The sequence below is a fragment of the Coregonus lavaretus genome, assembly GCF_964263955.1.
Source record: "Coregonus lavaretus genome assembly, contig: HAP1_SCAFFOLD_8239, whole genome shotgun sequence".
Lineage (NCBI taxonomy): Eukaryota > Metazoa > Chordata > Actinopteri > Salmoniformes > Salmonidae > Coregonus > Coregonus lavaretus.
The window spans coordinates 1-22078 of NW_028165422.1; the positions used below are offsets into that span (position 1 = coordinate 1).

Below are 22078 nucleotides of genomic sequence, written 5' to 3' on the forward strand. Positions count from 1 at the left end.
AATCTGTAATTTAATAGTGGAAGAACATCTTGGTAAGCAACTCCAGTGTATATTTGGCCTTTTTTTTAGGTATTTGTCCTGCTGAAAGGTAAATTTGTCTCTGACTGTCTGTTGGAGAGCAGACTGAACCACGTTTTCCTCTAGGATTTTGCCTGTGCTTAGCACTATTCTGTTTCTTTTTATCCCTAGTCCTTGCCGATGACAAGCATACCCATAACATGATGCAGCCACCACCATGCTTGAAAATATAAAGAGTGGTACTCAGTGATGTGTGTGTGTTGGTTTTGCCCCAAACACAACGCTTTGTATTTAGGATAAAAAGTTCATTTCCTTGCCACATTTTATGCAGAATTACTTTAGTGCCATATTGCAAACAGGATGCATGTTTTGGAATATTTGTATTCCTTCCTTCTTTTCATTCATTTATGTTAGTATTGTGGAGTAACTACAATATTGTTGATCCTTCCACAGTTTTATCCTATCACATCCATTAAACTCTGTAACTGTTTTAAAGTCACCATTGGCCTCATGGTGAAATCCCTGAGCGGTTTCCTTCCTCTCTGGCAACTGAGTTAGGAAGGGCGCCTGTATCTTTGTAGTGACTGGGGGTATTGATACACCATCCAAAGTGTAAGTAATATCTGCACCATGCTCAAAGGGATATATTTTTTTCATACCCATCTACCAATAGGTGCCCTTCTTTGCGAGGCATGGGAAAACCTCCCTCGTCTTTGTGATTGAATCTGTGTTGGAAATTCACTGCTCGACTGAGGGACCTTACAGATAATTGTATGTGTGAAGTACAGAGATGGGGTAGCCTATTCCCCCTCAGGAGACTAAAAAGATTTGGCATGGGTCCTCAGATCCTCAAAAAATTCTACAGCTGCACCATCGAGAGCATCCTGACTGGTTGCATCACCGCCTGGTATGGCAACTGCTTGGCCTCCGACCGCAAGGCACTACAGAAGGTAGTGCGTACGGCCCAGTACATCACTGGGGCAAAGCTTCCTGCCATCCAGGACCTCTATACCAGGCGGTGTCAGAGGAAGGCCCTCAAAATTGTCAAAGACTCCAGCCACCCTAGTCATAGACTGTTCTCTCTGCTACCGCACGGCAAGCGGTACCGGAGTGCCAAGTCTAGGTCCAAAAGACTTCTCAACAGCTTCTACCCCCAAGCCATAAGACTCCTGAACAGCTAATCATGGCTACCCGGACTATTTGCACTGCCCCCCCACCCCATCCTTTTTACGCTGCTGCTACTCTGTTAAGTATTTATGCATAGTCACTTTAACTCTACCCACATGTACATATTACCTCAACTACCTCAACTAGCCGGTGCCCCCGCACATTGACTCTGCAACGGTACCCCCCTGTATATATAGCCTCCCTACTGTCACTTTATTTTACTTCTGCTCTTTTTTTCTCAACACTTTTTTTGTTGTTGTTTTATTTTTACTTTTTTTTGTTTAAAATAAATGCACTGTTGGTTAAGGGCTGTAAGTAAGCATTTCACTGTAATGTCTGCACCTGTTGTATTCGGCGCATGTGACCAATAAAATTTGATTTGATTTGATTTGATTTGATTTGATTTAAAAATGATCTTAAAGAGCCCATACAACTTATTATGTGACTTGTTAAGCACATTTTTACTACTGAACTTATTTAGGCTTGCCATAACAAAAGGGGTTTATACTTATTGACTCAAGACATATCAGCTTTACATTTTTTCTTATTTTGTAAAAATGTCTCCAAATTCCACTTTGACATTATGGGGTATTGCGTGTAGTTCAGTGACACTCAGTCCATTTTGAATTCAGGCTGTAACACAACAAAATGTGGATAAAGTCAAGGGGTGTGAATACTTTCTGAAGGCCGTGTAGTTAGGCTACACTCCTTTCTGAAATTAAAGAAAGACCTTATTTTTACATTTACATTTACATTTTAGTCATTTAGCAGACGCTCTTATCCAGAGCGACTTACAGTTAGTGAGTGCATACATTATAATTTTTTTATATTTTATAATATTTATAATCTAATTTTATCATTTTTTATTATTTTTTTATCAATTTTTTTTTCCTTTTTTTTTTTTCATACTGGCCCCCCGTGGGAAACGAACCCACAACCCTGGCGTTGCAAACACCATGCTCTACCAACTGAGCTACATCCCCTTATTCCCTATATAGTGCACTACTTTTGACCAGGGCCCATAGAGAAAAGTGTGCCATTCGCACGTTATTCTAAAGGTTTTAAATAGTCCTGCATGCACACCACCGGTGGCCCCCCCACATAATAAAATAACAAATGACATCCACACACACACACTACAGTTAAGCGCACTGTCACAGATTGAGTTATAGCGTCCCCTAGCGGTAACCTTCTACCTCGTTTACAGGAGGACCAACAGAAGTGTGCTTATGAAACCAAAGCAAAGCGGTAGCTCCGTTAACCAAAATTATCAGAGGAGAACTTGAACAACCTCGAATGGGTTTGGACAAGTTCTGCAGTGCGGACGGTTCCGACCCGTTTTGGGTAAGTTTCACTGTAGCGACCGAGTAGCCAACTCGCTGTCTTTAGCTGCTTACAATGTTGACGCCGACAGTTGTTTTCCAGCTTGCTATTAGCGGCTTTGCTTGTAATGACGGTGTCTGCCTGAACTAAGCATGGTAATATCACATACTGTACTGTCTTTGGTAACACTAGCGTTAGCTAACAGTAGCTAGCTAGGTTACAAGGCCGTCGTTATGCCGGTTGATAGCAGGTTGGAATGTGTTGACTTTAGCTAACTAGCTAAGCTTAATTTGATTAGTAATGTGTGAAAGAGGTTGAAATAACGTGGTAGTAATATACCTTTTGAAATGCACTATCAATAAAAGCCGACAATCGTTTTATTGTGAAGTTGTGGCTAGCTAGTTTAACAGCTTTCCGTGATAAACACCATTTATTCCTATTATGCTAGCTAACCTGCTAGCTTGCTGGCTCAAACTCACTCTAGTCTAACAGCTTCATTCGAGTCTCACACTACTACCTCTGCTTTGTTGATGATAGAGCAAAGTGTTTCGATTAAATGTAGCTAGGTAACTTTCAAGCCATAACACCCAGGTATGATGGCAAGCCTCTCTTACTAGCAAGGTCCACAACACAAGAACGCTTGTGAAAGCTACAGCAAGTCTATCAGCTGTTCCAATATTACTTTGTTTGTTTTAACATGTACACACATCCACTGCGAGTAGCAGCAACATAGAGGACATTATTATTACATTAGCTAGCTAGAAACCTACAAAAAAAACTACAAACCTATTGTCAAATCATGTAGTATGTGTAATACAACCAAACAAGTTATGACACTAGACTAGAAGAGTTACATATGTTTAAAGTGACACATAATGTAATGTCATGCAGATAGATTGTATCTATGTGCGGTCATAACATGCTAAATTGCCTAATAAGTAAACTGTCAGCTGGCCTTGCCAGACAGGGCTTTGCTCATCATAGCCCAAGGAATTTAGCTAGAAGTGTTAGAGGTCCATTTGCCCAAATGTTAATAACAGGGTGTATGTCTAATTAGTGTTAGGCCTAGTCTCACTAGGCAGACCGGTTGTCTTGCCTTCCACAATGTAACAATGTTCCAGCAGTTGCCCTGGGTATGGAATTCCCAGAGACTATGTTAGGCCTAATAACATGCATTCTGTCAATAAGGTCTATGGCTTCCTTAGTTATGATAACATGCGATATCATCACCCAGTCCCACAACCCTTTGAAACCTGTTATGACAGACTTGGTAGTGTGATTGTACACTTCTATATTCTACAGGGCTTTGTTGTCTGCTCACTGGCTCAGTTATTGAACCAAACAAATTCCAAAGGGGTAAGAGGGCTTGCCTTGAAGCCAAGGGGTATTGAGACAAGTGCTTTCCAAAATCACTGAACTGGTCATGGAGTTGCTTGTCCTTTAGCAACCATGGTCAGACTGATTAAGCAGTAGAGTTATTGAACACATACACAGTATGACTCAGGATTCAGGTAAAAACAGCTGCCATAACATGTTACGTCAGTGTTGTGTTATGTCAGTGTTGTGTCAGTGTTGTGTCATGTCAGTGTTGTGTCAGTGTTGTGTCAGTGTTATGTCAGTGTTGTGTCAGTGTCATGTCAGTGTTGTGTCAGTGTTGTGTCAGTGTTACATCAGTGTTACGTCAGTGTTACGTCAGTGTTATGTCAGTGTTACATCAGTGTTATGTCAGTGTTGTGTCAGTGTTGTGTCATGTCAGTGTTACGTCAGTGTTGTGTCAGTGTCATGTCAGTGTTACGTCAGTGTTGTCAGTGTTGTGTCATGTCAGTGTTGTGTCAGTGTCGTGTCAGTGTTGTGTCAGTGTTATGTCAGTGTTGTGTCAGTGTTGTGTCAGTGTTACGTCAGTGTTGTGTCAGTGTCATGTCAGTGTTGTGTCAGTGTTGTGTCAGTGTTACATCAGTGTTACGTCAGTGTTACGTCAGTGTTGTGTCAGTGTTGTGTCAGTGTTACATCAGTGTTGTGTCAGTGTTACGTCAGTGTTGTGTCAGTGTTGTGTCAGTGTTACATCAGTGTTACGTCAGTGTTACGTCAGTGTTGTGTCAGTGTTGTGTCAGTGTTACATCAGTGTTACGTCAGTGTTACGTCAGTGTTGTGTCAGTGTTGTGTCAGTGTTACATCAGTGTTGTGTCAGTGTTGTGTCAGTGTTACATCAGTGTTACGTCAGTGTTACATCAGTGTTGTGTCAGTGTTACATCAGTGTTACGTCAGTGTTACGTCAGTGTTATATCAGTGTTGTGTCAGTGTTACATCAGTGTTATGTCAGTGTTGTGTCAGTGTTACATCAGTGTTATGTCAGTGTTGTGTCAGTGTTGTGTCATGTCAGTGTTGTGTTGTGTCATGTCAGTGTTGTGTCAGTGTTACGTCAGTGACAGTGTTGTCGTGTCATTATGTTGTGTCATTTCAGTGTCAGTGTTGTGAACGCCTTATCAACTCAGGATTTGGGTAAAGTGTTATCGAACAATACAGCAGAAAGCGATAACGCTAAGTAGACAGAATGAGGAAAGCTTAGGAAAGGAAGGAGAGAGGAAGGTGTGTGTGTGGCAGACCTGGCACCCTGCCTCCACTTCCTCCTTTCTGCCAAGGCAGGAATGTTTATGTGGGCTTTGTTAGAAACACCTCATTCACACACACACACACTAGGTGAATAAAAGTGTCTGTTTACACACAAGGTGTAGGCCAGTGATGCACTTCACTCTAGCCTGTTTTATGAATGTATTAGGCTCTATATCCCTAGTAACAACAGGCCTGTCGTAATTCACTGTGTGAACACAGCAGTATGAGGCTGCGTCCCAAATGGCACCCTGTTCCCTGTATAGTCAACTACTTTTGCCCAGGGCCCATAGGGTGTCATTTGTTACCCTGCCCTGTCTGGTTGCCAGTCTCTTTCTGCTTTGGTCACCATGTCCTTATCAACGCTATTTTGAATTAGCTGTAGTGTCTCTCAGTCATCTGTCATTTAACCCCCCCCCCCCCCCCCCCCCCAGGATTGGAACCGTACGTGGCACGCGGGGAACCCAGACCTGACCCACTGCTTTCAGAACACAGTGCTGGTATGGGTCCCCTGTCTCTACCTCTGGCTCTGTGCCCCAATCTATTTCCTGTACCTCAAAAGCCATGACCGGGGGTACATATGCATGACCCACCTCAACAGAGCCAAAACCGTGAGTCCAGATGGGGGGGAGGGGTATGGGGGTGGGGGGGATGGAGGTAGGTGGTTGATATGTGTGTTTATGGGGAGTAGGGGTGGGGTTATGGGGGATTAGGGGTGGGGTTATGGGGATTAGGGGTGGGGTTATGGGGAGTAGGGGTGGGGTTGTGGGCATTAGGGGTGGTGTGTGTGTGTTTACAGGGAGAGACTGGGGGGGTGGGGTGTGTGTGTTTACAGGGAGAGTCTGGGGGCGTGGTGTGTGTACGTGTCCATATGCTTATGTATGTGTAAGCGTATGTGTTATCTGTCTCTGCCTGTCTCAGCGGTTCTTACAATGAGATAAGACCAATACGGTTTGTTTTAACCCAAAGAAACATATATAGCAAGCTAACACACACACACACACACACACTCTCTCTCGCTTAACAACCAGGGGTTTTCTTTTCAGAACACAGGCTTCTCTGTGTGGGAGAATGTCAGACGTGACAACATCCTCACACAAATGACCTAAAGATCCCAATTCCCCTTCCTCTTTCTTCAGCTGCATCCCAAATGGCACACTATTCCCTATTTCATGCACCCATAGGGCTCTGGTCAGAAAGGCTCTGGGCAAAAGTAAATGCCTCCTGCCGTTGTGGCACTTCAACTTGACCCCTAAGCTGCTCCAGGGTCACTGACCTGCGGCCGGCCGGTGATGTTTTGTGTGTGTGTGTGTGTGTAGGTGCATGTGTTTCTCCGGGAGTTGGGTTTAAAGCAAAATATGAATTTCCATGATCTGAAAAAAATAAAATGCACAATAAAGTATTCTTCTCCACCTCCCCCACCTCCCCCTCTCCTCTCCTCCAGGCAGTAGGTTTTCTCCTGTGGGTCGTCTGCTGGGCAGATGTGTTCTACTCTTTCTGGGAAAGAAGCCAACATGACAGCAGTGCCTCCTCCTCCACCCAGGCACCTGTTTATCTGGTCAGCCCCACCATGCTCGGCATCACTATGGTAAAAACCAACACTGTGGGCTTTTCTGGATCAAAAGTGCCTTAGCTGGGGGGAGTGGTCGGCCTGTAAGGGTCTTAGCTGGGGGGAGCGGTCGACCTGTAAGGGTCTTAGCTGGGGGGAGCGGTCGACCTGTAAGGGTCTTAGCTGAGGGGAGCGGTCGACCTGTAAGGGTATTAGCTGGGGGGAGCGGTCGACCTGTAAGGGTCTTATCTGGGGGGGAGCTGTTGGCCTGTAAGGGCCTTAGCTGGGGGGAGCAGTCGACCTGTAAGGGTCTTATCTGGGGGGAGCAGTCGACCTGTAAGGGTCTTATCTGGGGGGAGTGGTCGACCTGTAAGGGTCTTATCTGGGGGGAGCGGTCGACCTGTAAGGGTCTTAGCTGGGGGGATTGGTCGACCTGTAAGGGTGTTATCTGGGGGGAGCGGTCGACCTGTAAGGGTCTTAGCTGGGAGGAGCGGTCGCCTATAATGTAATCAGTAGGATGAGTGGTTTTTATAGTGGGATTTAAACCTGGGCGTGATTAATACGTGTTGGTAAGAGCTGGGCGCTAGCAACGGCAAGGTCGCGGGTTCAATTCCGGCGAGGATGAAATGCGTAATATTAAACGTGTGTGTGCGCTCACAAGTGGTCTCCGATCTGAAGGGGATGTACGTGATCTATGTGTATGTGTCTGTCCTAGTGTGTATGTTGTTCTAATGTGTGTGTGTGTGTTCTCTCCACAGCTTTTGGCCACCCTCCTGACCCAGTATGAGAGGTTAAAAGGAGTCCAGTCTTCAGGGGTGATGCTCAACTTCTGGCTGGTGGCCGTCCTCTGTGCTACCATCACATTCAGATCCAAGATCATACAAGCCATCAACGAGGTGAGAGAGAGAGAGCGAGAGAGACCCAGAATTACCGACATATGTTGGTTGAAATAGCATTATACTTTTTAAATCGTAGGCTACCATCTGTTGTCTTACTTGGCACTGGAAACAAATGTCTAGAGCCTTGCTGTTGATGTAAAGTAACTGTCCATAAAAATTTTTTGAGGAAAAATAGTTACATTTTTCGTAATATGACTTTATGTCCACATCGCCCAGCTTTAGCACCTCCCTCAAAAAATTATTTAGTGTAAATGATCACTGATTTATAGTTATTGCAAAAAAAATTGTGAATTTAACGCGATATGGATTTTTGTCCACATCAGTCCAGTCTTTTTTCATTGCCAGAAAAACTGTCTTAGACTTGATGGAACAAAGATATGGAAGAAATAAGGTTTATTTAATGGAGTGTTTTCACGTGTTTCCCCCCAGCCATGGACGGTGTGTGTGTTCAGATACACAACTTTCTACAGCTACTACACTCTACTGCTAATCTCTCTGTTCCTGTCAGCCCTCTCAGACCAGCCTCCTCTCTTCTCAGAGGCGTCCAGAGACACCGTGAGCACACAGTCTGTTTCTCCATGCCCTCTGTCTCTCCGGGTGTTTTTGTTATGTCTCTGTGTGTCCACACACTGTGTTTGTGTAAATCACTGCATGCTGTGTGTGTGTTTAGCCGGGTGTGTGTTTAGCTGTGTGTGGGCTTGTGTGAGTACTTGCTGTGTCAAACAGTAAATGTTGTGTGACTGTGAGAAATGTGTGGGTCTTGATGTGTGTGTCAAGTGAATGCCAGCTGTGTGTGTTATTGTGCAAGCCGCAGGTTTTCCAGTTCCCAGGATTGGTTCTCTTGTGTTATTGTTCCACTCCCACAATGGAACTAACAGTCAGACAGTCCAGAGATCAATAACAACATGGATACAGGTTTCCCTGTTAACAGTCCCACAATGGAACTAACAGTCAGACAGTCCAGAGATCAATAACAACATAGATACAGTGTGTGTATAAGACACAGTGTTGGGGGTAACGTCTTTCACTGTTATATTACTTTTATGAGTAATTAAATAATATTACGAGTTACTGTGTTCAAATATTGGAATATTATTCCAGTAACTTTTTCTAGTAACACGCGTGGTATTTCTACGATCCGATCTCAACTTGTTTCCTCAATAATTCTTGAGCGAGTGGAGAAAGGCTGTTTGGAGAAATGTCATGACAGCGGTCCATAAAAATGGATAGAGTGCGCACCTCTGATCTTTGCTATTGATCTCTCCTGTGATAGAACAGCCCATAGAGGGCTTCACCGTCTAGCTGACCGTCTCTATGCTGTGGTCGCACTGGCGGCTGGAGAGAAAGATTTAGAATGAAAATAAATCTGTACAGAAATTTAGTTTATATTAGACTGTGTAACATAACATCCATTTCATAGGATGACACATCAGTGTAGGATGACACATCAGTATAGGATGACACATCAGTATAGGATGACACATCAGTATAGGATGACACATCTGTATAGGATGACACATCAGTGTAGGATGACACATCAGTGTAGGATGACACATCAGTGTAGGATGACACATCAGTGTAGGATGACACATCAGTGTAGGATGACACATCAGTGTAGGCTAAAGGGATTTTTCTATTAGAAAACAATCTATTCCTACCTTTACTTTTCATTAGTGTCACTTTCTCACCTCGAGGGAACTTCTGACAGCAGACCCTCTGAAATGAATTTCCACAAACGATCCATGATCAAGAAACGATTAATCAAATAGCCTTGTCTTCTACTCCTAATGTTGTATGCCTCTTCATTTAGATGATACAGTATCATAAGGCCTCTTCATATAGATGATACAGTATCATAAGGCCTCTTCATATAGATGATACAGTATCATAAGGCCTCTTCATATAGATGATACAGTATCATAAGGCCTCTTCATATAGATGATACAGTATCATAAGGCCTCTTCATATAGATGATACAGTATCATAAGGCCTCTTCATATAGATGATACAGTATCATAAGGCCTCTTCATATAGATGATACAGTATCATAAGGCCTCTTCATATAGATGATACAGTATCATAAGGCCTCTTCATATAGATGATACAGTATCATAAGGCCTCTTCATATAGATGATACAGTAGCCAGTCTCCAGACCTTAATCCCATAGAAAATCTGTGGAAGGAGCTGAAGGTTCGAGTTGCCAAACGTCAGCCTCGAAACCTTATTGACTTGGAGAAGATCTGCAAAGAGGAGTGGGACAAAATCCCTCCTGAGATGTGTGCAAACCTGGCGGCCAACTACAAGAAACAAGGTTTTTTTGGTGGCAACAAGGGTTTTGCCACCAAGTACTAAGTCATGTTTTGCAGAGGGGTCAAATACTTATTTCCCTCATTAAAATGCAAATCAATTTATAACATTTTTGACATGCGTTTTTCAGGATTTTTTTGTTGTTATTCTGTCTCTCACTGTTCAAATAAACCTACCATTAAAATTATAAACGGATCATTTCTTTGTCAGTGGGCAAACGTACAAAATCAGCAGGGGATCAAATACTTTTTTCCCTCACTGTAGATGATACAGTATCATAAGGCATTATGCCTCTTCATTTATATGATACAGTATCATAAGGCCTCTTCATATAGATGATACAGTTCCTAAGGCCTCTTCATATAGATTACACAGTATCATAAGGCATCTTCATATAGATGATACAGTATCATAAGGCCTCTTCATATAGATGATACAGTATCATGAGGCCTCTTCATTTAGATGATACAGTATCATAAGGCCTCTTCATATAGATGAAACAGTATCATAAGGCCTCTTCATATAGATGATACAGTATCATAAGGCATTATGCCTCTTCATATAGATGATACAGTATCATAAGGCATTGTATAGAGACAGGCTTTCACTTTCATGATCAATGCACTGGCAAATGGCTGCGGTGTTGTTGATGATCAATTGCGACAACTTATGTGCTATCAAGCCAAAGGAGGAGACATGGAATTATTGATTTCGATGGTTGCCGTTAGGCTTGGGAGGGAACTAGATTTTCCTTCACACCGACTTTGTGCCATCCTGGGATATTCGGTAATACCGGCACTGAACACAAGAGGCGCTATTTCCAAACCCCGCTGAGCCTCTGTAATCCGAAGGTTAGCAAGTACATGTAAAATCCCACAGTGAATGCTAGCTAAATGCTATCGAACACATTGCAAAAATTGTATACAGTCTCTGACATAAACTATTTTCAGGACAGACATTCCAGCTCATAAAGTTATACAAGTAACAAAAAAATGCTACCCACAGTTTCCTGCACGCACAAAACAATATGTAATGTATTACTTTACAAGTAACTAATCGAGTCAGACATAGTACAGTACTGATCCAACCACTGGTCAGACATAGTCCACTACTAATCCCACCACTGGTCAGACATAGTCCAGAAATCAATAACAACATATACTGTGTCTGTGTAAACAGTCACCTAACAGATCAATCAAACATCATCTAGTAATCAATATGATGTCAGTATAACTGGTTGGACATGGTTTAGTAATCAATATGACATCAGTATAGCTGGTTGGACATGGTCTAGTAATCAATATGACATCAGTATAACTGGTTGGACATGGTCTAGTAATCAATATGACTTCAGTATCACTGGTTGGACATGGTCTAGTAATCAATATGACTTCAGTATCACTGGTTGGACATGGTTTAGTAATCAATATGACATCAGTATAACTGGTTGGACATGGTCTAGTAATCAATATGACGTCAGTATAACTGGTTGGACATGGTTTAGTAATCAATATGACATCAGTATAACTGGTTGGACATGGTTTAGTAATCAATATGACGTCAGTATAACTGGTTGGACATGGTTTAGTAATCAATATGACATCAGTGTAACTGGTTGGGTGAAAACACACAGATGTGGATGTTACATGTTGACTGTTTAGAGAAAGTTAGAAAGGGTGCGCGTGTGTGCCTGTATTTGTTTGTGTGTGTCCGTCCGTCCGTGTGTGGTGTGGGTGTGTGTGTGTGTTTCTAACTGTGTGTTCCATCTCCTGCCGGTGCAGAATCCCTGTCCTGAGATCGGAGCTTCCTTTCTGTCCAGAATCAGCTTCTGGTGGATCACTGGGTGAGCAGGGAACCTGTTAGACACATTTTGGTGTAGAAAATCAAATACATTAAAACTTGCCTAAGTATTTTAAAATAACTTTTGGCATTGTCTAATTGACTCAACAACCAAAAACACATCTAAGTTTAGCTTTCTTAATTAACTAGAAAATCTATAGTTATTTCTGGTTGTTTATCGAAGTTAGCTGGTTAAGTCATTAACTCTGTGTTGTAGTATCCCCCTCTGGAAACAGCGGGCATGTGTTTCTGTTTCAACAGGAACTGTTAGTGCTGACAGTTTCCTTCCGTCATCTCTCTTGCTCCCCTCTCTCTCTCTCTTTCTATCTTCCTCTCCCTCTCCTCTCCCCCCTATCCTCTCCCTCCTCTTCTCCCCCCTCTCCTCCCCCTCTCCTCTCCCCTCTCCTCTCCCCTCTCCTCCCCCCTCTCCTCTCCTCCCCCTCTCCTCTCCCCCCCTCTCCTCTCCCCCCTCTCCTCCCCCCCTCTCCTCTCCCCACCCCTCCCCCTCTCCTCTCCCCCTCTCCTCTCCTCCCCTCTCCTCCCCCTCTCCTCTCCCCCTCTCCTCCCCCTCTCCTCTCTCCCCTCTCCTCCCCCTCTCCTCTCCCCCCTCTCCTCCTCCTCCCCTCTCCTCTCCCCCCTCTCCTCCCCCCCTCTCCTCTCCTCTCCCCCCTCTCCTCCCCCTCTCCCCCCCCCCTCTCCTCTCCTCCCCCTCTCCTCTCTCCCCTCTCCTCTCCCTCCTCTCCTCCCCCTCTCCTCCTCCTCTCCTCCGCCCCCTCCTCCCCCTCTCCTCCAGTATGATAGTAACAGGTTATAAGCGTCCGTTAGAACAGAAGGATCTGTGGTGTCTGAACTCAGAGGACCGCTCCCAGAGGGTCGTCCCTCAGCTCGTACGACGCTGGAACAACGAGTGCCTAAAGGTCAAAAGGTCAGGAGAACCCACCAGGCACATGAGTACTTGTACATCCTGGCACGTTTGCACTCAGCCAAGGTCAAAAGGTCATGTTCATTAGGCCACACCGTAGCAAAACGTTGTTCAAAGAACGAAAACGAGCTAAATAACACCTTCTCTTCCCCCTCCCTTCCTTTCTCCCAGACCGGAGGAGAAGACTCTGTACTCCCCTAAGAAGGCTCCTCGGGGAGAGAGGAAGGAGGGTGTCCCCATAGAGGAGTCAGAGATCCTGATTATCAAGACCCACCAGAAGACTAGAGAACCCTCTCTGTTCTGGGCCCTCTGTCTCACCTTCGGACCCTACTTCCTCATCTCTTCACTCTACAAGATCATCCAGGACATTCTCATGTTTGTGGGGCCTGAGATACTCAGGTAGGTGAGATGCTCTTGTCTGGTCCTCTCCTCTCCTCTCCTCTCCTCTCCTCTCCTCTCCTCTCCTCTCCTCTCCTCTCCTCTCCTCTCCTCTCCTCTCTTCTAGTGGGGGGTAGTTGTGGGTGTTTCTCTTCTCTTCTAGTGGTTTCCCTCTCCCGCCTTGATTAAAACCACATCCTTTTCAAGTTCCACAGTGTTACCAGGCTCTATGCGCCAGCAATCCGAGCCTGGGGACGAGGTTAAGTGCGCAGGCACCTAGTGTAGTTAGGTTAGCAGTGTTTCTGTAGCACACGTGATGGAGTTTGCAAAACAAATGCCCACTGGGTTGTTGGAAATAATCATGATTCTGCCAGGCTACACAAAGTGGTAGACAATACGCGGACCACACACTCAGACGGACATTCCTGTGCCGTTGCCTCTTCAGAAAGTTGCAGGGAATACGAACCACTGATACATTCTGTTCATGTCTTACAAGAAACTATATTTTTCTCTAATAAGTTCAAAACATTTAGTTGATTTCCAAATGTGCAACATATTTGATAGAAGAACCGAAAGTAAGTAATTCTAATACCGGACTGTTTTTCAAGATATAATATCAAAAAAGTACTGTAGTTTCGGTACAACGTGCAACACTAGTCCTCTTTTTCTCTCTTGTCATTTCAGGCTGTAGAGATTTCTGACCTGTTTTCATGTGCTCTTAAAATGATTAGAAATGTGAGTTTTCTGATGTCCCCAAACTGTCCTATTGTTTCAGACTACTTCAGAAGAACCCTTGAATGGAGCCTTTTTGTGTCTCTCTCTTGCCGTCCCTACTTACTGACATTTGACCTCTAGCATCGTCTCTCTGGCTGTATCGTTGACTTTTGACCCCTGACCTCTCTCCCCTCAGGTTGCTGATCCGGTTTGTGAACGACTCTAGCGCCCCCTCTTGGCAGGGCTACTTCTACACCGCGCTGTTGTTCGTCTGTACCTGCTTCCAGACCCTCATCCTGCAGAAGTACTTCCATGTCTGCTTCGTCACGGGAATGAGGCTACGCACTGCTATAGTAGGAGCTGTCTACAGGAAGGTAATCAATATTCTGCTGATTGATTGATTGATTTGATCAGTGATTGACATATTTGATCAGTGATTGACAGATTTGATCAGTGATTGATTGATTTGATCAGTGATTGACATATTTTATCAGTGATTGACATATTTTATCAGTGATTGATTGATTTGATCAGTGATTGATTGATTTGATCAGTGATTGACAGATGTGATCAGTGATTGATTGATTTAATCAGTGATTTACATATTGTATCAGTGATTTACATATTTGATCAGTGATTGATTGATTTGATCAATGATTTATTGATTTGATCAGTGATTGAAAGATGTGATCAGTGATTGATTGATTTGATCAGTGATTGACATATTTGATCAGTGATTGACATATTTGATCAGTGATTGACAGATTTGATCAGTGATTGACAGATTTGATCAGTGATTGATTGATTTGATCAGTGATTGATTGAGAGTTAATTTGGCATGAGGCTCCGCACCGCTATAGTAGGGGCTGTCTACTGATGGTAGGTGTACTAATCAATCAATCAATATTCTGCCGATGATCGATTGAGCTGACTTTTGTAGACCCTTCATTGACACTTAACCCCTGTCTGACCTTTTATCCTCTAAACCCTGCTCTCTCCCAGGCTCTGGTGATCAGTAACGCAGCGCGGCGTACGTCTACAGTGGGAGAGATCGTCAACCTGATGTCGGTCGACGCCCAGCGCTTCATGGACCTCATCACCTACATCAACATGATCTGGTCTGCTCCTCTACAGGTCATACTGGCCCTGTACTTCCTGTGGCAGGTACACACCAAAGATATATAATAAACCAAGAGGTAAACTGGCACTGTACTTCCTGTGGCAGGTACGCACCAACAATCTTTAATAAACCAAGAGGTTATACTGGCCCTGTACTTCCTGTGGCAGGTACGCACCAAAGATCTTTAATAAACCAAGAGGTTATACTGGCCCTGTACTTCCTGTGGCAGGTATGCACCGAAGATCTTTAATAAACCAAGAGGTTATACTGGCCCTGTACTTCCTGTGGCAGGTACGCACCAAAGATCTTTAATAAACCATGAGGTCATACTGGCACTGAACTTCCTGTGGCAGTTACGCACCAAAGATCTTTAAATAAACCAAGAGGTCATACTGGCACTGAACTTCCTGTGGCAGTTACGCACCAAAGATCTTTAAATAAACCAAGAGGTCATACTGGCTCTGTACATCCTGTACTTGTTACTGACAGGGAGTGATCTGGATAGCAGTTTGATGGCGCTAGTAGACACATTTCAAGCTAAGGAGTGAGGTTCTGAATCCAACTCTGTTACATACGAACCAGAGACTGTTGTTATCTTAACAAGTTCTCAATGGTTTGTGATGTCATGTCCTGTGTAGAACCTGGGTCCGTCGGTGCTGGCTGGCGTGGCTGTAATGGTTCTGATGGTGCCAATCAACGGTGTGATCGCCATGAAGACCAAAACATACCAGGTATCACTATGACCCCTTATTCATAATATACCAGGTGTCATTCTGACCCCTTATTCATAATATAGCAGGAATCACTCTGACCCCTTATTCATAACATACCAGGTATCACTCTGACCCCTTATTCATAATATACCAGGTATCACTCTGACCCCTTATTCATAATATACCAGGTATCACTCTGACCCCTTATTCATAATATACCAGGTATCACTCTGACCCCTTATTCATAATATACCAGCTATCACTCTGACCCCTTATTCATAACATACCAGGTATCACTCTGACCCCTTATTCATAATATACCAGGTATCATTCTGACCCTTTATTCATAATATACCAGGTATCATTCTGACCCCTTATTCACAACATACCAGGTATCACTCTGACCCCTTATTCATAATATACCAGGTATCACTCTGACCCCTTATTCATAATATACCAGGTATCACCATGACCCCTTATTCATAATATACCAGGTATCACTCTGACCCCTTATTCATAATATACCAGGTATCACTCTAACCCCTTATTCATAATATATGTGGTCCTCTGTAGCTCAATTGGTAGAGCATGGCGCTTGTAACGCCAGGGTAGTGGGTTCGATCTTCGGGACCACCCATACGTAAAAATGTATGCACACATGACTGTAAGTCGCTTTGGATAAAAGCGTCTGCTAAATGGCATATTATTATTATTATTATTATTCATAATATACCATGTATCACTCTGACCCCTTATTAATAATATACCAGGTATCACTCTGACCCCTTATTCATAATATACCAGGTATCACTCTGACCCTTTATTCATAATATAACAGGTATCATTCTGACCCCTTATTCACAACATACCAGGTATCACTCTGACCCCTTATTCATAATATACCAGGTATCACTCTGACCCCTTATTCATAATATACCAGGTATCACTCTGACCCCTTATTCATAATATACCAGGTATCACTCTGACCCCTTATTCACAACATACCAGGTATCACTCTGACCCCTTATTCATAATATACCAGTTATCACTCTGAGCCTTATTCATAACATACCAGGTATCACTCTGACCCCTTATTCATAACATACCAGGTATCACTCTAACCCCTTATTCATAACATACCAGGTATCACTCTGACCCCTTATTCATAATACACCAGGTATCACTCTGACCCCTTATTCACAACATACCAGGTATCACTCTGACCCTTTATTCACAACATACCAGGTATCACTCTGACCCTTTATTCACAACATACCAGGTATCATTCTGACCCCTTATTCACAACATACCAGGTATCACTCTGACCCCTTATTCACAACATACCAGGTATCACTCTGACCCCTTATTCACAACATACCAGGTATCACTCTGACCCCTTATTCACAACACACCAGGTATCACTCTGACCCCTTATTCACAACATACCAGGTATCACTCTGACCCCTTATTCACAACATACCAGGTATCACTCTGACCCCTTATTCACAACATACCAGGTATCACTCTGACCCCTTATTCACAACATACCAGGTATCACTCTGACCCCTTATTCACAACATACCAGGTATCACTCTGACCCCTTATTCACAACATACCAGGTATCACTCTGACCCCTTATTCACAACATACCAGGTATCACTCTGACCCCTTATTCTACATTACATTTTATACTCCTCTTCCCTTTCTTACACACACACACACACACACTTTCCCTCTGGCTGCCCCTGATTTAACTGAGTGGTTCCCAAACTTCTGCTGTGGTCTTAGTGCCATATTTTATTTTGTATTTTTATATGTAAAATAAGTGTGATAGACGTGTAGTAGACATGTAATAGAGGTGTAATAGAGGTGTAATAGAGGTGTAATAGAGGTGTAATAGAGGTGTAATAGAGATTTGTGATCACCAGGTAGCTCAGATGAAGAGTAAAGACAACCGCATCAAGCTGATGAATGAGGTTCTCAACGGCATCAAGGTATCTTATCACATCACATATCTTTTGACCTAAGGTTTATATACTGTTTGAATTTGTATCACATTTTATGTATGTTTCTGCATGTCAGGGTTGGGGTCAAATACTTCAGATTCCAATTCTTTGAGCATTTCCTCTAGCCTGCCTGGAGTGCCAGATTGGCAGGGTTTGCAGTTTGGGGTTTATTAAGCCAGATAAGCTCAGACAGACACAATCACTTTTCAAGTATTTGAAACCCAGGTCTTGATTCTATGCCATCACATTTTATCAATATTTCTGAATATGTACCGAGGTGTTTTTAATAAACCTGAACTTGAACCTAAACCTGAACTTAAACCTGAACCTGAACCTAAAGGTGTTGAAGCTGTATGCGTGGGAGCTGGCCTTCAAAGACAAGGTGTCAGCCATCAGAGAGAGCGAGCTACGTGTCCTCAAGAAGGCTGCTTACCTGGGGGCAATATCCACCTTTACCTGGGTCTGTGCTCCCTTTCTGGTGAGTTAGAGAGACCTGTAGACACACACACGCACACTCACGCACACTCACTCTTACACGGGCACTTGGTCCACCTGTGTCCCATCTTACTGACATAAATATATTTAACATTGTCTTTGGTAGCCCTCCTGTAGCTCAGTTGGTAGAGCATGGCGCTTGCAACGCCAGGGTTGTGGGTTCGATTCCCATGGGGGGCCAGTATGAAAAATGTATGCACTCACTAACTGTAAGTCGCTCTGGATAAGAGCGTCTGAAAAAAATAAAATAAAAATAATTGTCTCTACCCTCCCCTCAGTGAATGTGATGATGATATATAACATGTCTTTCCCCTCCCATCCCCCAGGTGGCGCAGTCTACGTTCAGTGTATGTGATGATATTATATATAGTTATATTATGATATATAACATGTATTTCCCCTCCCATCCCCCAGGTGGCACTGTCTACATTCACAGTGTATGTGATGATAGATGAGAGGAACGTGCTGGATGCTCAGAAGGCGTTTGTGTCTCTGGCTCTGTTCAACATCCTGCGTTTCCCCCTCAACATGCTGCCTATGGTCATCAGCAGCATGGTCCAGGTAGGTGTGCTGATCAGGTCTGGACAGCAAATCAATCAATCAATCAATAAAATAATCATTCTACAAATCAATCAATATGCAATTTAATCAAATCAGTCACTGTATTAATCTATAAATCAATCAATCTACCAGTCGCTCAATCAATCAATCAATCAATCATACAATGTATTAATTAAGTAAACAGTTAGTCGACTAACCAATTAACCAATTAACACCAACCAATCAGATTCCGTGTAGTTGATTAATTAATGAACATGTAGCAGAAGGAGAGGTGACAATGGCTAGTTGCTGTGTATTATCACGGTCTGCATGATGGGCCCCGTATAGCTCAGTTGGTAGAGCATGGCACTTGCAACGCCAGGGTTGTGGGTTAGATTCCCACGGGGGGCCAGTATGAAAAAAATTTATGCACTCACTAACTGTAAGTCGCTCTGGATAAGAGTGTCTACTAAATGACAAAAATGTAAATGTAATATGGTCATCAGCAGTTTGGACCAGGTACTCTACATGGGGCTGTACTGCAGATCACTCTATGGCTGCGTTTACACACGCAGACCAATTCTGATTTTTTTTTTTTAGCTAATTCGTCTTTTGACCAATCAGATCAGCTCTTGCCAATAATTGGGCAGAATATCAGAATTGGCCAGCCTATGACACACACACACACACACACACACACACAGAGATTCATATGCTCTACAGACCATAGCACACAGAGCTGTACCATGCTGCTGGTGACCTGGGGCAACATATTGATCAATCATTCATTCAGCCTCGTGGTGCAGGTCAGTATGGTATATCAATCAATACATCAATTAGTCAATCTGTCATTCAATTGGCCAATTAATTAATCTGTCAATCAATCAGTTGGTCAATAATGAATGAATCCATCAACCGAAGTTGATCATTGTCATCATAGGATCATTACAAACCATGTCCAATATAGTATTGATAGTAATGGAATGATATATATAGTCATCATGTCCAATATAGTATTAATAGTAATGGAATGATATGTAGTCATCATGTCCAATATAGTATTGATAGTAATGGAATGATATACAGTGGGGGAAAAAAGTATTTAGTTAGCCACCAATTGTGCAAGTTCTCCCACTTAAAAAGATGAGAGAGGCCTGTAATTTTCATCATAGGTACACGTCAACTATGACAGAAATATTGAGAATTTTTTTCCAGAAAATCACATTGTAGGATTTTTAATGAATTTATTTGCAAATTATGGTGGAAAATAAGTATTTGGTCACCTACAAACATGCAAGATTTCTGGCTCTCACAGACCTGTAACTTCTTCTTTAAGAGGCTCCTCTGTCCTCCACTCGTTACCTGTATTAATGGCACCTGTTTGAACTTGTTATCAGTATAAAAGACACCTGTCCACAACCTCAAACAGTCACACTCCAATAGGTAAGCAGCTTGGTTTGAAGAAATCAACTGTGGGAGCAATTATTAGGAAATGGAAAACATACAAGACCACTGATAATCTCCCTCGATCTGGGGCTCCACGCAAGATCTCACACCGTGGGGTCAAAATTATCACAAGAACGGTGAGCAAAAATCCCAGAACCACACAGGGGGACCTAGTGAATGACCTGCAGAGAGCTGGGACCAAAGTAACAAAGCCTACCATCAGTAACACACTACGCCGCCAGGGACTCAAATCCTGCAGTGCCAGATGTGTCCCCCTGCTTAAGCCAGTACATGTCCAGGCCCGTCTGAAGTTTGCTAGAGTGCATTTGGATGATCCAGAAGAGGATTGGGAGAATGTCATATGGTCAGATGAAACCAAAATATAACTTTTTGGTAAAAACTCAACTTGTCGTGTTTAGAGGACAAAGAATGCTGAGTTGCATCCAAAGAACACCATACCTACTGTGAAGCATGGGGCCATGTATCTTGAGATTTTGAGTCGTCCTGGTCCCTTTGCAGAAAAACAGCCCCAAAGCATGATGTTTCCAAATAAGTATTTGACCCCTCTGCAAAACATGACTTAGTACTTGGTGGCAAAACCCTTGTTGGCAATCACAGAGGTCAGACGTTCCTTGTAGTTGGCCACCAGGTTTGCACACATCTCAGGAAAGATTTTGTCCCACTCCTCTTTGCAGATCTTCTCCAAGTCATTAAGGTTTCGAGGCTGCAACTCCACGAGGTGAGATCTTGCATGGAGCCCCAGGCAGAGGGAGATTGACAGTTATTTTGTGTTTCTTCCATTTGCGAATAATCGCACCAACTGTTGTCACCTTCTCACCAAGCTGCTTGGCGATGGTCTTGTAGCCCATTCCAGCCTTGTGTAGGTCTACAATCTTGTCCCTGACATCCTTGGAGAGCTCTTTGGTCTTGGCCATGGTGGAGAGTTTGGAATCTGATTGATTGATTGCTTCTGTGGACAGGTGTCTTTTATACAGGTAACAAGCTGAGATTAGGAGCACTCCCTTTAAGAGTGTGCTCCTAATCTCAGCTCGTTACCTGTATAAAAGACACCTGGGAGTCAGAAATCTTTCTGATTGAGAGGGGGTCAAATACTTATTCCCCTCATTAAAATGCGAATCAATTTATAACATTTTTGTCATGCGTTTTTCTGGATTTTTTTGTTGTTATTCTGTCTCTCACTGTTCAAATAAACCTACCATTAAAATTATAGACTGATCATTTCTTTGTCAGTGGGCAAATGTACAAAATCAGCAGGGGATCAAATACCTTTTTCCCTCACTGTATAGTCATCATGTCCAATATAGTATTGATAGTAATGGAATGATATATAGTCATCATGTCCAATATAGTATTGATAGCAGTTGATGTTATTCTTCAATAACACAGACCCCAAAGCAAATCAGGGGGAGAAAAATATATGTATTCAAAGATAACAAATCACAGTTGTTATGCTGGAAAGTAGATGGTAGATGTTCATTCTTTCCTGTCCTCAATGGTTCCCAACATAGCTGGCACTGATATCATCCTCTTTTAACCCTTCACCAAATCTTTCCCAAACATGACTTTTCTGGTCCTCCCTTCTCTTTTTTCTTCAACTCTCCTTTCACAGTTTTTCTCTTATTGAATTAAACATCGACATTGTCCTTTTTGCCTCCGTGGATTGACATGAACTTTTTACTGGATTGACGTTAACTTTTTCTGCCCGTTCCCAAAAGCATTATTTGGTGATTGTCTGTGTAGGCTATTTGGCGCGTGTCCAGTTAAGTCCCAAAGTTTAGGCTTATGTAGTAATACCAGATAGCCTCAAATAATGAGAGAAAAACCTCCATACAGTCTATAGATAGAAATTGCACAAACATATTTTAAGGGATTGTTTCTATTTATTCAACCCACCCACCCGCCCGCCCTTCAGCCACACAATATTTAATGACCCTAAACCCATCCGCCCCGTGAATATAACCACAGGGACTGTTATGAGTCAACCCACACATCACTAATATGCATCCTCTCCCT

The 22078-nt window shown here is 43.0% G+C and overlaps 1 protein-coding gene across 1 annotated transcript; it reads left to right on the forward strand.

Moving 5' to 3' along the window:
* Positions 1–2421: 2421 nt before the first annotated feature.
* Positions 2422–18636, forward strand: LOC311115883 (multidrug resistance-associated protein 1-like; the record flags this gene model as incomplete). Its single annotated transcript, XM_084191008.1, has 14 exons — positions 2422–2529; positions 5550–5726; positions 6560–6703; positions 7423–7560; positions 7993–8118; positions 11653–11714; positions 12504–12635; positions 12804–13031; positions 13921–14098; positions 14727–14888; positions 15483–15575; positions 17486–17551; positions 17904–18041; positions 18473–18636. Coding segments are annotated over exons 1-14 (1856 nt in total), but the record flags the coding sequence as incomplete, so codon positions are not given.
* Positions 18637–22078: the final 3442 nt, after the last annotated feature.